The 17,450-nt window shown below is 41.7% G+C and overlaps 1 protein-coding gene across 1 annotated transcript in view; it reads right to left on the bottom strand.

The window, feature by feature from the left end:
* LOC311099166 (epidermal growth factor receptor-like) overlaps positions 1–15,343 on the bottom strand; it is a 79,152-nt gene extending 63,809 nt beyond the window's left edge. The window contains exon 1 of the mRNA XM_084139843.1: positions 15,112–15,343. Coding sequence (XP_083995969.1) covers positions 15,112–15,241 — 130 coding nt within the window. The 5' untranslated portion in view covers positions 15,242–15,343. The remainder of the gene's footprint in view (positions 1–15,111) is intronic.
* Between the last annotated feature and the right edge of the window lie 2,107 nt (positions 15,344–17,450).

Here is a 17,450-nt window from a genome sequence, read left to right as displayed (position 1 = left end):
ACCCCGCTCCTCCGCACACTCCACTGGCTTCCAGTTGAAGCTCGCATCTGTTACAAGACCATGGTGCTTGCCTATGAAACTGTGAGGGGATCGGCACCTCTGTACCTTCAGGCTCTGATCAGTCCCTACATCCAAACGAGGGCATTGCGTTCATCCACCTCTGGCCTGCTGGCTCCCCTTCCTCTGCGGAAGCATAGTTCCCGCTCAGCCCAGTCAAAACTGTTCGCTGCTCTGGCACCCCAATGGTGGAACAAGCTCCCTCACGACGCCAGGACAGCGGAGTCACTCACCACCTTCCGGAGACATTTGAAACCCCACCTCTTTAAGGAATACCTGGGATAGGATAAAGTAATCCTTCTACCCCCCCCCCCCCCCCCCCCCTAAAAAAAAAAAAAAAAGATATTGTAAAGTGGTTATCCCACTGGCTATAGGGTGAATGCACCTATTTGTAAGTCGCTCTGGATAAGAGCGTCTGCTAAATGACGTAAATGTAATGTAATGTAAATGTATATGCAAATTGCCATCATAAAAACTGAAGCAGCAGACTTAGTGAAAATTAATATTTGTGTCATTCTCAAAACTTTTGACCACGACTGTACATTATCATTCCATTTAATGACATTGTTTCCTTTACCTTCATTTTTCCTCCTCTTTAAACGCCGACACGGCCGTGTGGTTGTTGTTGAGGATCATTAGAAACAGTTAATAATATACAGTGCATTTGGAAAGTATACAGACCCCCTGACTTTTTTATTCTAAAATGATTTAAATTGTTTTTTTCTCCCCCTCATCAATCTATACACAATACCCCATAACAACAAGGCAAAAACAGGTTTTTATAATTTTTTGCAAAGGTATTAAAAATGCAAAACGGACATATTACATTTTCATAAGTATTCAGACCCTTTACTTTTGGCAGTGATTACAGCCTCGAGTCTTCTTGGGTATGACGGTACAAGCTTAGCATACCTGTATTTGGGGAGTTTCTCCCATTCTTCTCTGCAGATCCTCTCAAGCTCTGTCAGGTTGGATGGGGAGCATCGCTGCACAGCTATTTTCAGGTCTCTCCAGAGATGTTTGATCGGGTTCAAGTCCGGGCTCTGGCTGGGCCACTCAAGGACATTCAGAGACTTGTCCCGAAGCCACTCCTGTGTTGTCTTGGCTGTGTGCTTAGGGTCGTTGTCCTGTTGGAAGGTGAACCTTTGCCCCAGTCTGAGGTCCTGAGCGCTCTGGAGCAGGTTTTCATCAATGATCTCTCTGTACTTTGCGCCGTTCATCTTTCCCTCGATCCTGACTAGTCTCCCAGTCCCTGCCGCTGAAAAACATCCCCACAGTAAGATGCTGCCACCACCATGCTTCACCGTAGGGATGGTGCCAGGTTTCCTCAAGACGTGACGCTTGGCATTCAGGCCAAAGAGTTCAATCTTGGTTTCATCAGACCAGAGAATCTTGTATCTCATGATCTGAGAGTCCTTTAGGTGCTTTTGGCAAACTCCAAGCGGGCTGTCATGTGCCTTTTACTGAGGAGTGGCTTCCGTCTGGCCACTCTACCATAAAGGCCTGATTGGTGGAGTGCTGCAGAGATGGTTGTCCTTCTGGAAGGTTCTCCCATCTCCACAGAGGAACTCTGGAGCTCTCTTAGAGTGACCATCAGGTTCTTGGTCACCTCCCTGACCAAGGCCCTTCTCCCCTGATTACTCAGTTTGGCCGGGTGGCCAGCTCTAGGAAGAGTGTTGGTGGTTCCAAACTTCTTCCATTTAAGAATGATGTAGGACACTGTGTTCTTGGGGAACTTCAATGCTGCAGAAATGTTTTGGTACCCTTCCCCAGATCTGTGCCTCGACACAATCCTGTCTCGGAGCTATATGGACAATTCCTTTGACCTCATGGCTTGGTTTTTGCTCTGACATGCACTGTCAACTGTGGGACCTTATATAGACATGTGTGTACCTTTCCAAATAATTTCCAATCAATTGAATTTACCACAGGTGAAAACCACATACTGTATTTTCATCTTCTTCTCTGTTTTGTTAACTTCCTGTTCTTCGACGGACTCTGGCTGGACTGAAGACAACGCAAAGTTAGAACAATTTTAAAGTATGCAGTGTCTGTCTCGCAACGGAGCCTTCAACTGTAAAGGAGCATTGCGTTTTCACTCTGTTGTGGACGTCTCAATTGAAATGTTGCATTACATCCTACGCAACATAACGGAGTGCTTATGGGTAATGTGAATGAGGCTATATGGCTTGGTCTGCGCTCCATAATGATTTATTTAGCCTACTTTTATTTTTATATGATCAACTTTTACAAACGATCCTCAGAAACAATCACATGACCGTGACGCCGTTTACAGAGGAAACAAATTAGGTAAGGTAAACTAAATAATGTAATTAAATGGAATAATAATGCAGGCTATACCTACTGAAGGGAAATTGGAAGTTTAATGTGTGTGGTTATTAGGCCTACTGAAGGTCGAGACTGATATTTAACATGACAGAAAAAGGAGACAGAGTTCAGGGTAGCCTATAATTAAGACATTTGAGAATGCATAAGCATTTCATCAACTTTAATGCTTCAGTTTCCTGCAATATGACTGGTTTCACATTTGTCTCCAGTGATAAGGTAAAATATATCTAAAACAAGTGTCATTTATATTGACAATTTCCTTATCCATTCGGATTTCTCATTTACCTAAATCTCTTATCAAGTTGTAAATTACAGTGCATTGAGAATGGTGTTATTTCTATGGGAACTAGATGCTTTTTCCACTTGGAACTGGTAGGTTCGCTTGACCTTATTCATGGTTTCCTTGCGAGGTAAGGTGGTGGAATTATCAGGGAATGAAGTCAAGGTCAGAATACGGGCATATCTGTAGACACACCTTTGCCACACATTCATTTATTCGATTTCCACCCCAAACAAATTGCGGGTGAATAGCATGCCACTCTCATGCTTATGTTCAAGGTCAGAATACGCTAGAGAGAAAAGTGCATATAAAAGGGAATTACGTTCCATTTACGCGCGCTTAAGTCAGGTCAGAATTGGGGCCAGAGTGAATAGGGATTCCTCATAATCAAGATATCATAAAACAAGCAGCAAACCTAGAACTAGAACCGGAAGGGAAATTAGAAGGGAAACATTCCGAATCTCAATCTAGATTCAGAACAGATGGGAGAATGAATTTACATATAAAAGTGTACAGTGCATTCAGAAAGTATTTGACTTTTTCCACATTTTATTACATTACAGCCTTATTCTAAAATGTATTACATTATTTTTTCCCCTCATCAATCTACATTTCATTACAGTCATTTAGCAGACGCTCTTATCCAGAGCGACTTACAGGAGCAATTAGTGTTAAGTGCCTTGCTCAAGGGCACATCGACCAATTTTTCACCTAGTCGGCTCGGGGATTAGAACCAGCGACCTTTCGGTTACTGGCACAACGCTCTTACCCACTAAGCTACCTGCCGCCCATGACACTTCAGAGAGGTGCTTGGGCATAAAAGAGCCGTGATTTTTCGTAGGCTTAATTGAGCACCTGTCTATACCTTCAAATATGTAATTGTCTATTGAAAATGTGTTGGATCCTTTGATGATAATTCAGAATTACGCAGGAGTGGCTTCGGGACAAGTCTCTGAATGTCCTTGAGTGGCCCAGCCAGAGCCCGGACTTGAACCCGATCGAACATCTCTGGAGAGAGCTGAAAATAGCTCTGCAAAAACACTTTCCGAATGCACTGTAGGCTATGTGAACTAATGGAGCAGGTCAGATAGGACCCATCACAAACATGATAAATGAATGACAAACATGAGACTCATGTAGAGATTTCATATAACCATGTAGTTTATTAGACCGATGGCAGGACCACACAGGAACACACTAAATGGTATTAGGAAAGCGCACCCATTATTGAAATCAAACAACCACCTCCCTTGATCTAGCCCTGAGGAAGGTTTGGAGAAGGGAAGACACTTTGTTTGGTTAGTGGAACCATTGTTCTCTTGCCAATGGGGATTCCCTTTTTGTGCAAGCCATATTCCACAGAAATGTTCTGGTTAAAGACCCAAGAGTAGGCTTGTAACTAAAGTTGCCACACCTAGAGTGATGAGAAAATTAGAAATTCCAGACTGTGGTATCGAAATGTGATATATGTTAGGGAGTGAATAAAGTTGACTGACTATGATAGGCAACTGTGGGATGGCAAGGAAATAAAGTCAAGAATCCGTAGCCTGGCTGACAAGTAACCCACGTAGAGAGGCTGATGTTAGCAAGACAAAAAAATATGACCCTGTCTTTCTGAAATTTGTGCATCTTTGATTTTCCTGTTTTTATTCTATGATTCTCTCCTTGATCTGTTCATCTTGTCTATCTCTCTGTCATCTTTCAACAACACACATAATTTGTATAACCATACGCAAATGAATATGCACAATAACAAAAAGGTATGAATATTTATATCCTTTGCAAACCACCGTAGGGTAAATGTGCATTGTATTTTTAGGTGATCAAATCTTCCTTTTTTGGTCAAAAGAGAAGAAAGATGAGTCACTTATTCAGCTGTTGAAGACCAAGGTTTAGTTGTGAGATGAGTCAAGATGAGAAAGAGCGAGAGAGAAAGAGCGAAAGAGAGAAAGAGAGAGAGAGGGTGAGAGACCCACAGGAAAGGCCTAAGCCACAATGGAAAATGCATTTATTTGCCACTTTCCATCTTTACGTACTACTTCTGTTTGGATAAACCATTTCAGTGCTTTCAGCCAACCAAGCAGACAAAAAACAAGCAGGGGAACTGGAAGTTGCTTTTTCAATTAGCTGACATCAATATGGTATTATTGGCATACAACCCCTTTTGCACTTATGGCTCTGGTCTCGTCTCTTTTACAACACAGAGGGACAACTGCCAATGTTTGTGCCATTATTGCTGTTCAATATTTGAATAGCTGTTTGCTGCTGTATATTGATGCAGGCCTACTGTTATGCCACATTTATAGATCATGCAACAACATATACAAATATTGTAAGTTATCTGTGTGTTGTATTAATGGATATTGGGAGTGCTTTTGCTTATGGGGAAGACAACATTTATATTCAGTCAAAGCATTCAATTCACAATCTGTATTATCTGATAAACTTTGTTATTGGTAAAATATGGCTTAAATGCAATAATTATAAGAAGAACTCAAGTGAACAGTGGGCTGTTTTCCTGGTACACGAGACTGGCTGCACCTGTTGAGATGGTAAGATAGCAGCAGGTCCTTCAGCTAGTTTTTCCAGCCTAAATTAATGCGTCTCTTTCCACTGGAGCCTCTCACACAGCCACAGGTGACCCACTGGATCATGGAAAGGCTGAAAAAGAACTCCATGACTCTGTTACCATGTCCAAACAAAGAAATCAGCTCAATGAGTAACTACATGCAGACAAAGTCACTTTTCCCATGCATATCTTCAGCATTCTACATTGGTGATGACATAGTAGTCTACATAGGGATACAAACAGTTATTTATTGATAATCAACTGTAAGTGTGTCTGTGTGAGAGAGGGACAGGGACTTTGTTCAATAATTTCCATCACTGAAATCACTATTGACCATCTGCTATGCCTAACAGCACAGAAACTGCTTATCATGACATGTATTGATTCATTTCCATGACAGCAAACATGAACAGAAGCCAGATTAATGATAACAAGCTGGCATTAATGATGTCCTAATGACAGAATGGAAATCAAGAATTACAATGGGGCTCCTATAGCTTCAGTTTATGATAGTGCTGAGCGATTAACTAAAAATCCCGTTTATTTTTTTTAAACAACTAATTGACCTTTTGGTGAGCTCAATGCGCACATTGCACAGTTTCTCTAGAGATAAATCAGATCAAGCCCGAACTGTGCGATGTAGTAGGGAATTGTAGTTTCCAACAGGCCAATATTCTACATACACTGAACAAACATATAAATGCAACATGCAACAATTTCAAAGATTTTACTGAGTTACAGATCATATAAGGAATTCAGACAATTGAAATAAATTCATTAGGACCTAATCTATGGATTTCACATGACTGGGAATACAGATATGCATCTGTTGGTCACAGATACCTTAAAAAAAAGGTAGGGGTGTGGACCAGAAATCCAGTTAGTATCTGGTGTGACCACCATTTGCCTCATGCAGCGCAGCATCTCCTTTGAATAGAGTTGATCAGGCTGTTGATTGTGGCCTGTGGAATGTTGTACCACTCCTCTTCAATGGCTGTGCAAAGTTGCTGTATATTGGCAGGAACTGGGACATGCTGTCGTACTTGTCGATCCAGAGCATTCCAAACATGCTCAATGGGTGACATGTCTGGTGAGTATGCAGGCCATGAAAGAACTGGGACATTTTCAGCTTCCAGGAATTGTGAACAGATCCTTGCGACATGGGGCTGTGCATTATCATGCTGCAACATGAGGTGATGACGGCGACAATGGGCCTCAGGATCTCGTCACGGTATCTCTGTGAATTCAAATTGCCATCGATAAAATACAACTGTGTTCGTTCTCCGTAGCTTATGCCTGCCTATACCATAACCACCATAGGGCACTCTGTTCACAACGTTGACATCAGCAAACCGCTCGCCCACATGACGCCATCTGCCTGGTACAGTTGAAACCGAGATTAATCCGTGAAGAGCACACTTCTCCAGCGTGCCAGTGGCTATAGAAGGTGAGCATTTGCCCACTGAAGTCGGTTACGACGCCGAACTGCAGTCAGGTCAAGACCCTGGTGAGGACGACGAGCATGCAGATGAGCTTCCTGAGTTTGTGCAGAAATTATTCAGTTGTGCAAACCCACAGTTTCATTAGCTGTCCGAGTGGCTGGTCTCAGACGATCCCGCAGGTGAAGAAGCCGGATGTGGAGGTCCTGGGCTGGCGTGGTTACACGTGGTCTGCGATTGTGAGGCCGGTGGATGTACTTCCAAATGATCTAAAATGACGTTGGAGGTGGCTTATGGTAGAGAAATTAACATTAAATTCTCTGGCAACAGCTCTGGTGGATATTACTGCAGTCAACATGCCAATTGCACGCTCTCTCAAAACATCAGACATCTGTGGCATTGTGTTGTGTGACAAAACTGCACATTTTAGAGTGGCCTTGTATTGCCCCCAGCACAAGGTGCACCTGTGTAATGATAATGCTGTATAATCAGCTTCTTGATATGCCACACATCAGGTGGATGGATTATTTTGGCAAAAGAGAAATGCTCACTAACAGGGATGTTAGAGAAATAAGCTTTTGTGCATATGGAACATTTCTGGGATCTTTTATTTCAGCTCATGAAACATGGGACCAACACTTTACATGTTGTGTTTGTATTTTTGTTGAGTATAGTTAGCGCTAATTGATCCGAACTCAAACAGCACTAATCGCTCAGCACTAGCTTATGAACACATCAGTGGAGGCTGCTGAGGGGAGGACGGCTCATAATAATGGCCAGAACGGAGCAAATGGAATGGCATCAAACACATGGAAACCATGTGTTTGATGTATTTGATACCATTCCCCCTATTCCGCTCCAGTCATTACCACGAACCCATCCTCCCCAATTAAGGTGCCACCAACCTCCTGTGGAACACATACAGTGATATTTCTAACAGCACTTCAAGACCAGATATGGCCTAGAACTAGGGCTGTGATGATACCAGTATCACAATATGTTTTGAAAAACACGAAGCAGATCAACTCTTTGGTCCTTTAAATACCTGCTGTATGTAAAATATTGTGTGCTATAGCTTGGAAAATAAATACATGTGACTCTGGCTGACAACATAATGATGTTTGTTTCCAACATTAGTTAAATCCGTTTTTTTTCCCGTTTCCTTGCCACGATACTAACGAGTATCGTGACACTGGTATCGTCCCGGCCCTACCTAGAACCACAGCTGGGTGCCCCTGCTCATGTCGGCCATAGATCACAGTGCTCACCAGAGGTATATAGGTGTTGCTTCCTGGATACCTGCAATCTACAGAGACACCATTGTCCCTCTGTGAAACCGTACTCCAAATGTAATCTCTCTCTGCCACTGAGGTTGGGTAGTTTATCAAAGAGAGTAGCAGAAACAGAGAGTGCGTTTTCCCCCAGCAGCCAGCCAGCAGTTAGCTCTCATGGCCACGCTCCAGAAGCCATATCCACAACAATGGCTTGAGAAATCTGGGAAGGTCATCAGAAAACACACTTGGGTTCAAATGGTGTTTGTTTTCTTTCAAACGCTTTAGCTGCCCTTGAATGAGCTTGGCCTGGCGCAATTGAAACAATGGGGTAGTCCCGAAAGTGCAATCCCCTCACATCTGGCACTCTAAGCAGGGCTCAATCAAACACTCAAAAGTATTTGAAAGAAAACCAATACTGTTTGAACTCAGGTCTGTCCGAGAGGCTACAATAACCAGGCAAGCACCCCCTAGATTCTACTGAACAGCACGGCTGAGATTCTAGTGTTACTGAAGTATTGTAACCTATATTTCACATCTGATCCTAAAGAGTGGGCCTTAATGAAAATAAAATCCAATGTTTTTTCTGAAATGATGGAAAACAATAGATGATGGATGGAGAGAATAGAGAGATGTTGGTTGGTTGGATTGCAACAGAGAACATGAAGTGTTATGGAAGATTATAAGGTTTCTGGTATGGTGTAGTGTAGTGGCACTGAGGTATGATCATATAAGGTGTGCAAGAAGGCCAGTGGTAAAAAAAAAAGGCTAGTAAGCACAATGCAATCTATGCTTTAATGACAATATTTTATCCCTTAGGTCTTCATCAGGTCAGACCTGAACATAGTCTTTGACCTCCAGCACCTGCTGTGCCAATATGTAATATTATCTTATACAAGAATAGGAGAGATACATTAGTCTGAATATACGATACTATTCACACAGCTTCATTAAAAGATAGCAGTTTGGCTGTGGCACTTTCACTGGACATTTACCTACACGTCTCACATGCTCTCACTCAACCAGACCTACAGTCATACAAGAGCTCCAGTAATCTATTAACCGGGAATAGCAGAATATTGCAGCATATTGATACAAGCGGGTTTGGTAAATTGTTCCCACGCAGGCCTTGCTTTTCAGGCAGCCTGATTAAGGATTTAGCTGCAAACATGTCCCTATGATTAGACTGATCTGTCACAGGTCATCTTTTATTATCTCTAGACCCACAGAGACAGATAGAAAGGCCCTGAGGGGACCTCTTCCTACTCCATATCTCTTCTCTCTCTGACAGCTTGGCATGGGGAGAGATGTGATGAGATGACACATCAAAAAGATAGGATACATTTTTAGGACTGCCTGCAATAAGAAAAATGTCAGCTATCTGCAAATTCAATGTGTTATCTCTACCCATCAAAAAACGGAATTTTGGGGTGACTGCAACAAGAACCATCTCAACCATCTCCGAATTCTCCAAATAGAGATCCACTGGAAGACACATTGACTGAAATGCATTCGAGCCCAATAATGTATAATTGCTGGAGTGATTGCTTCTGGGTGGATGATGAGGATCATTATATGGGTTATATTAGCGTCCTCTCAGAAGATAACAGTTTATTATCATTGATACCAATGACGTGCAGTAAGAAACATCAGATAATCTCTCAGATCTTTCAGAATATTATTTTTTACCTTATATTGTAGGCAGGCCCTTGGCTAGAGTCCATGGATATTGATTTAGGGACCCCGCCAGTGAAAAACTATCTAGGGGAAACTCTGTGCCAACGTAGCCTGTTTGGCATGACGATGACAGCAATGGAGTTGGCAAGACAGTGCAAACAGATCTGGGACCAGGTCAGGACCAACTTGCAGGAAGAAACATTGGACGATGTCCCTCAACACTAGTTCTACCTAAATCCCACCACCAGCAGCACTAAATGGGGTGCCGGGCCCAGGCTGTCACAGTAGGACTGGCAGAACTGACAGGGCCCCCTTCCTGTGGGAGATGGGTAATTGCTGCTAAATGCATTATCAACATCTCCCATTCATCTCAAATATGGAATAAGGAGCACAGCAGCCCACTGCCTCGCCTTGATGTCTTCCCCAAGCATACAGGATAACAACCTCTACTAAATACATTCAGATACCCAGTGCAAACTCAGGCAAGACTTTCAGTTCTTATTGTCACTCATTTAGGAAGAACAGTACTGTGGAGGTTTGTTAGTGTTTTTCTCCCACCAGTTCAACACTGACATTTATCCCCAGGAGAGAAATAGAATAGTCTATCTAGAATTGTAGTGAAATCCACTAGTTTTGAGTACATTTCAAAAGAGGAGTTGAATGGGAAAGACAAGGTACAACCTGAACCTCATTAACATATTGTGACATTCTTCTCTCTCTACTGAGTAACTCACATCACTTTATGTGTAACCACCAACACTCATCTTTGCAATCCGAACTTCTCAGCTACTTTTATCACACATACAGGAGCTGAAACATTTCAGATTGTTGTTTTGACATCAGCCAAAATGAGGAGAATTATGTAAAATTAACAGACTATAACATACTGTAATTTCGCAACATGTTCATACTGGATTTAATATTTTGGAAATTGTGAGTGTGTGTCATTAAAAAGTTGTGCGTAAAATAAACATCTGTCACAGCCCGTGGCCAAAGAACAAAAACAAAACCATTTTTGCCTTCATCCTCTTAAACCATATGTCAGGACTTGAACTTCTGTGAAATTCTATGTAACACCAGCTTTCTAAACGTATGTTCTATGTACTGAAACTTAAAAAGACAACTTCTCCAGTCCAGTGACTATTTCTTTGGTTTTCTCTCTTTTTATTGACTCTCTAAAAGCCTAATTTAGGGTCCTTTCACAACAGGGGCCCAATGTGCGCTGTCCGGTTTGTTTAGCTGCTCTGAAATATTTAGGAAATCTGTCTTTTGGCTCACAAACACGCCTGCCTTGTTATGATTCTGTGAACACCGGCTGGGACTGGGAGAGGAGAGGATCTTAATTACTGATGGGGGGGGGGGGGGGATCGATACAGTTACATATCGGGATATTATTTTTGACGATATATCATATTGTTTTGACAATATCGCAATATAATTGTTTTTTTTGTTGCCAGTACCTTTACCAAAATTATTTTTTCCTCCAAAACTTGTTCTCGATCTTCTTTTTAAATAGGGAGCCAATTTATTTTTACACTTTTATTTCCCTGACTGATGATCAAAACTAGTTTTCTCATGCTCTCTCTTGTCTCTCTGAGGCAGACATATGGTGAGCAATATGTTTAAAACATCGAATCGCAAAAAAATCCCAGTATCGTATCGCAATACATATAGAATCGTGAGAATCGCAATACATATTGTATCGGCACCCAAGTATCGTGATAATATCATATGGTGAGGTTCCTGGCAATTCCCAGCCCTAAACTTAGTAGAACCGGCTGATGAAACCGGTTGCAATTGGGACTAGTCAGGAACTATGTTTTTTTGCCACCTAGTTTGAGTGCATTTATTGTAAATCGCTCTAAATAAGAACATCCGCTAGCTAACCTACATGACTCAAATGAAACATAAATGTTTTGATCTCAATAAAGATTTTTTTCCACGATATTGCCACCACAAAAGAATCAATTTGCCTTCTTGTCAGCTGAGGGATAACATGTACTTCACTGGATGTTTGTCTTATTGCCTCCTGGTTTACTCTGGTTTATTCTGGTTTACTCTGGTTTATTCTGCCTCAAAGCTTCTGTTTACTTAGTCTATTCAGGCTTACTGAGAATGCAAAATAAATGGTGGCAGAAGTCATACATGTTGTATAGAGAAAGTCCCACCAACCAAAACACCTTTAATGTGACATGTAACTAAACTAATTTGTCTACTTTAGAATCATTACAATGGTATTGTAGTGAACTTGTGTTTATAAGCGCAGATATCGACTCTGCCGCATGCTTTTGTGGAAGCACGCTGGGCTACGGGCCAGAAGGTTGGGGGTTTGAATACCACCGCGGACAAGCTCACTCTCCCTGCTTGTTTCATTACACACTGGTGTCCGAAGTGGTTAAAAGTAAATCTATAATGGTTGAAGAATACAGACAAAGAACATTGTTTAGAGGAGCATCCATAACAGCTCCACTTGTCTCTAGTTTGAAAAATAATAGGCTACGTTCATTTTAATGACCTTTAAAACAAGGCCATGAGAATGTATCTACTTCAAAAGACCTTCACTGCTTTCTCTACAGTAAACCTGATTCCTCCATAAATGTAATATATTCTTTGATGTTTATTAATAGAAGCAGAAAAAGCTGTTGACTTGTCAGTGTTTAATTCAGATAAAGGCTATTTAAAACAGAAGATGTTCTGAGGTGTGTACAGTGGCTGAAAATGCATATGAGGTGTCAAAAGTACATAGTAGGGAGAGCAATAAATACCCAAAGATAAGAAAATGTTAACGTCAAGTCTAAAATGTGAAGTCCAAAGAACAGGAGAGAAGAGTGGTCAAATGGCAACTGACTGAGTAAAGCAGAACAATCACCACCTGGAGTTTCTCAAAGCTAATGCACAAATCATCCAGCAAGTAAAGTCAGTGGCATACTGGCATACTCAAACAACCACATCTGATGAATATGTGTCTATGGAGATTGCATGGCTGTGTGTTCGATTTTATACACCTGTCAGCAACGGGTGTGGCTGAAATAGGAGAATCCACTAATTTGAAGGGGTGTCCACATACTTTTGTATATATAGTGTATGTTTGATGGGACATCACTCAATCTACCATCGGTCACCAGAGGATGCTGCAGCAATGGTCAAAATAAAAAACCTACACTACCAGTCAAAAGTTTGGACACACCTACTCATTCAAGGGTGTTTTTTTTTAAACCTTTATTTAACCAGGCAAGTCAGTTAAGAACAAATTCTTATTTACAATGACGGCCTACACATATGGAGCCATGTAGTAAACAAAAAAGTGTTAAACAAATCAAAATATATTTTATATTTGAGATTCTTCAAATAGCCACCCTTTGCCTTGATGACAGCTTTGCACACTATTGGCATTCTCTCAACCAGCTTCACCTGGAATGCTTGTCCAACAGTCTTGAAGGAGTTCCCACATAGCACAGCACTTGTTGGCTGCTTTTCCTTCACTCTGCCGTCCGACTCATCCCAAACCATCTCAAATTTTCCGTATTGACTGACCTTCACGTCTTAAAGTAATGATGGACTGTCGTTTCTCTTTGCTTATTTGAGATGTTCTTGCCATAATATGGACTTGGTCTTTTACCAAATAGGGCTATCTTCTGTCACAACACAACTGATTGGCTCAAACATATTAACGTTTAAGAAGGCACACCTGTTAAATGAAATGCATTCCAGGTGATTATTATTATTATACTACCTCATGAAGCTGGTTGAGAGAATGCCAAGAGTGTGCAAAGCTGTGATCAAGGCAAAGGGCGGCTATTTGAAAAATCAAAAATATATTTTGATTTGTTTAACACTTTTTTGGTTACTACATGATTCCATATGTGTTATTTCATAGTTTTGATGTCTTCACTATTATTCTACAATGTAAAAAATAGTAAAAATAAAGAAAAACCCTTGAATGAGTAGGTGTGTCCAAACTTTTGACTGGTACTGTATGTCAATTAAGTATGCACAAAAACATATTCTCCAACATACACTATATATACAAAAGTATGTGGACACCCCTTCAAATGAGTGGATTTGGCTATTTCAGTCACACCCGTTGCTGACAGGTGTACAAAATCGAGCACACAGCCATGCAATCTCCATAGACAAACATTGGCAGTAGAATGGCCTTACTGAAGAGCTCAGTGACTTTCAACGTGGCACCGTCATAGGATGCCACCTTTCCAACAAGTCAGTTTGTCAAAAGTATGCCCTGCTAGAGCTGCCCTGGTCAACTGTAAGTGCTGTTTTGTTAAGTGGAAACCTCTACGAGCAACAGCTGCTCAGCCGCAAAGTGGTAGGCCACACAAGCTCACAGAACAGGACCGCCGAGTGCTGAAGCGCGTAAAAATCGTCTGTCCTCGGTTGCAACACTCACTACCGAGTTCCAAACTGCCTCTGGAAGCAACGTCAGCACAATAACTGTTCTTAGGGAGCTTCATGAAATGGGTTTCCATGACCGAGCAGCCGCACACAAGCCTAAGATCACCATGCGCAATGCAAAGCGTCGGCTGGAGTGGTGTAAAGCTCGCCGCCATTGGACTCTGGAGCAGTAGAAACGCGTTCTCTGGAGTGATGAATCACGCTTCACCATCTGGCAATCCGACGGACGAATCTGGATTTGACGGATGCCAGGAGAATGCTACCTGCCCCAATGCATAGTGCCACCTGTACATTTTGGTGGAGGAGTAATAATGATCTGGGGCTGTTTTTCATGATTCGGGCTAGGCCCCTTAGTTCCAGTGTAGGGAAATCTTAACGCTACAGCATACAATGACATTCTAGACAATTCTGTTCTTCCAACTTTGAACTTGTTAAGAAACTAATAGCCAACAAGCTGTGTCAACCATAAACTAAAAGTACAGCTACCATGCTTGTAAATAAATTATAGTATTCAATAAACATATGAATAGATTGCTTTTTATAAATAATGTTTTGTTGTTGCATTTAACTGCTGAAAATGCTGTTATTGAGGTCATTTCCTTAGTAGGTGACATCAGAGGTCAGCATGTGGGAGAAGTCGGAACTCAGGGATGATAGACAAGTTTCCCGCTAGTAATTACCAGTTTGAGGGGGGTTCAAGTGGATTTTTCCCATTCTTATGTGGTAAATACCACCTTCCCACTTGGTTATGAACGCAGTATACGTTCTTCGTTTCGCATGGGATGCGTACTGTAGTTGCGCTATAGTGGTCTATTGGTCCATGTTTGTGTTTGTGTTCCTTGGCACCTCAAACAGGACCTACTATGACAGTCTATCATCGAACTTTCTTTACATTTAGGCAATCATAATATACCTTGAGTTAACTATTTTTCACAAGTGGGCTACATAGTCCCAGACAAGTAATAACCAGGAAGAGTTCTTCACTACTGGATTCTTTCCCGTGCTGGTTGTCTGGAGTTTCTAAATGAAATATAAGCACATTAAAGTTCGTTGTCTTACCTTTCTTTTCCGGCAAAGCATATGAGCCCAAGGATACCAAAGAGGTGAAAATGATCCAGATTTGAAACTGTGTAGCCATGGTATTTTTTAAACTCGTCTTCATTCTTCCTCCCCGAATGTATGAAAACATGTCAGTCCATACTAATTCTGCATAAAATTCAACTAACTTTACATTAAAACTGTGAGGTGGCGTCAACTGAAGGACTTTTCTTTACTTGTAAGTTTGACAGCTCCTTCTCCTCCTGTATATCCCAACAGTACGAGGCGTTCGAAGGAAAGCAAGAGAAACCGAAGGGATTTCTGACGTCATCGGCAGGGAGGAACATTGGTGTAAATTCTCATGTATCCTCTCAGGTAAGCGGGTCACCAGATAAGAAATCCCTTTCCAATTTTAAGGGTCCCTTTCCAATTTTTCTATATGAAGCTACATATTCTAATGTAATTTGCATGATTAACGAAAATAAGACTTATAATTAATTTGATAGTCTATATAAATGGTTCACTACAATTTACATGCATAAGCCTTTAGTTAGATAGAGGCATAGCTTCTTCTAATGCATTATGAAGAGGGTATTCATAGGAAGTGTTCCTTTGACTAAAACCATATCAACAATATATTGCAATCTTATCACCCTCAGTCTTCCTCACTTATTTTTTCAACATAAAACAAACAACTGATTACAGTAACACAGTCAGGGGCTGACAAGTTAATGGACAATTAATAGCATGTGCAGACAATTGTTGGTCAGCCGGGTCAAAGTGATCTAAATGGTGGGGGGTTTGTTTTTCTATACACAGAGCAGACTCTATGGGGACAGGAGTGATAGAAAACATTTGTCACATCAGTCGTTATCTAATTATGCTGGAGTCTAATGGCTCTGCAAATTGTCTTTGGTTGCAGGACGGAGGAGGAAGAGGATATCATGTTTATTGGTGAAGTTATTACCATTTCCACACTCCTCACAGTGTGAATAGGTAGTGTTTAATTTTTTATGCTATGTTGAGAATGTGGATGTGTGTTGCAACTGTTTCTTAGGAAAAAGGAATCCTTATTTTTTTAAATATTTTTTTTACACAGTCCGTATTGACCCTGTTCTGGGTCCAGATCCGGACCGCGGTCCACCTGTTGAGTATGGCTGGTCTATGGCATATGGGGTTTGTAGTTTATGGCAGCCTACCCTGAACACAATTGAACCTGATATGAGAGGTCAGGACTCACCTTGCTGTGTTGGACCTCTGTAACCTTCAGTTTCTCCTGGATCTGCTGTTGCCTTCACATTCTTCAGCTGTGGACAGAGAGGAACATCAAATCAAATGAAATCATATTGTATTTGTGACATGCGCTGAATACAACAGGTGTAGACCTAACAGTGAAATGCTTACAAGCCCTTAACCAACAATGCAGTTTTTTGGAAAATAAGTGTTAAGTAAAAAATAGATAAGTAAAAAAAAAAGAAGAAGAAAAATAGAGAAATAACAAATAATTAAAGAGCAGCAGTAAAATATCAGTAGGGAGGCTATATACAGGGGGTACCAGTACAGAGTCAATGTGTGGGGGCACAGGTTAGTCGAGGTAATTGAGGTAATATGTACATGTAGGTAGAGTTAAAGTGACTATGCATAGATAATAAACAGAGAGTAGCAGCAGCGTAAAAAAGGGGATGGGGGGGTGGGAACAATGCAAATAGTCTGGGTAGCCATTTGATTAGCTGTTCAGGAGTCTTATGGCTTGGGGAGTAGAAGCTGTTAAGAAGTCTTTTGGACCTAGACTTGGCGCTCCGGTACCGCTTGCCATGTGGTAGCAGAGAAAACAGTCTATGACTAGGGTGGCTGGAGTCTTTGGCAATTTTTAGGGCCTTCCTCTGACACCGCCTGGTATAGAGGTCCTGGATGGCAGGAAGCTTGGCCTCAGTGATGTACTGGGCTGTACGCACTACCCTCTGTAGTGCCTTGCGGTCGGAGGCCGAGCAGTTGCCATACCAGGCGGTGATGAAACCAGTCAGGATGCTCTCGATGGTGCAGCTGTAGAACTTTTTGAGGATCTGAGGACACATGTCAAATCTTTTTAGTCTCCTGAGGGGAAATAGGCTTTGTCGTGCCCTCTTCACGACTGTCTTGGTGTGTTTGGACCATGATAGTTTGTTGGTGATGTGGACACCAAGGAACTTGAAGCTCTCAACCTGCTCCACTACAGCCCTGTCGATGAGAATGGGGGCGTGCTCGGTCCTCCTTTTCCTGTAGTCCCAAATCATCTCCTTTGTCTTGATCACGTTGAGGGAGAGGTTGTTATCCTGGCACCACACGGCCAGGTCTCTGACCTCCTCCCTAAAGGCTGTCTC

Source organism: Coregonus lavaretus, assembly GCF_964263955.1.
Source record: "Coregonus lavaretus genome assembly, chromosome: 23".
NCBI lineage: Eukaryota > Metazoa > Chordata > Actinopteri > Salmoniformes > Salmonidae > Coregonus > Coregonus lavaretus.
This window is presented reverse-complemented; position numbering and strand designations above follow the sequence as displayed.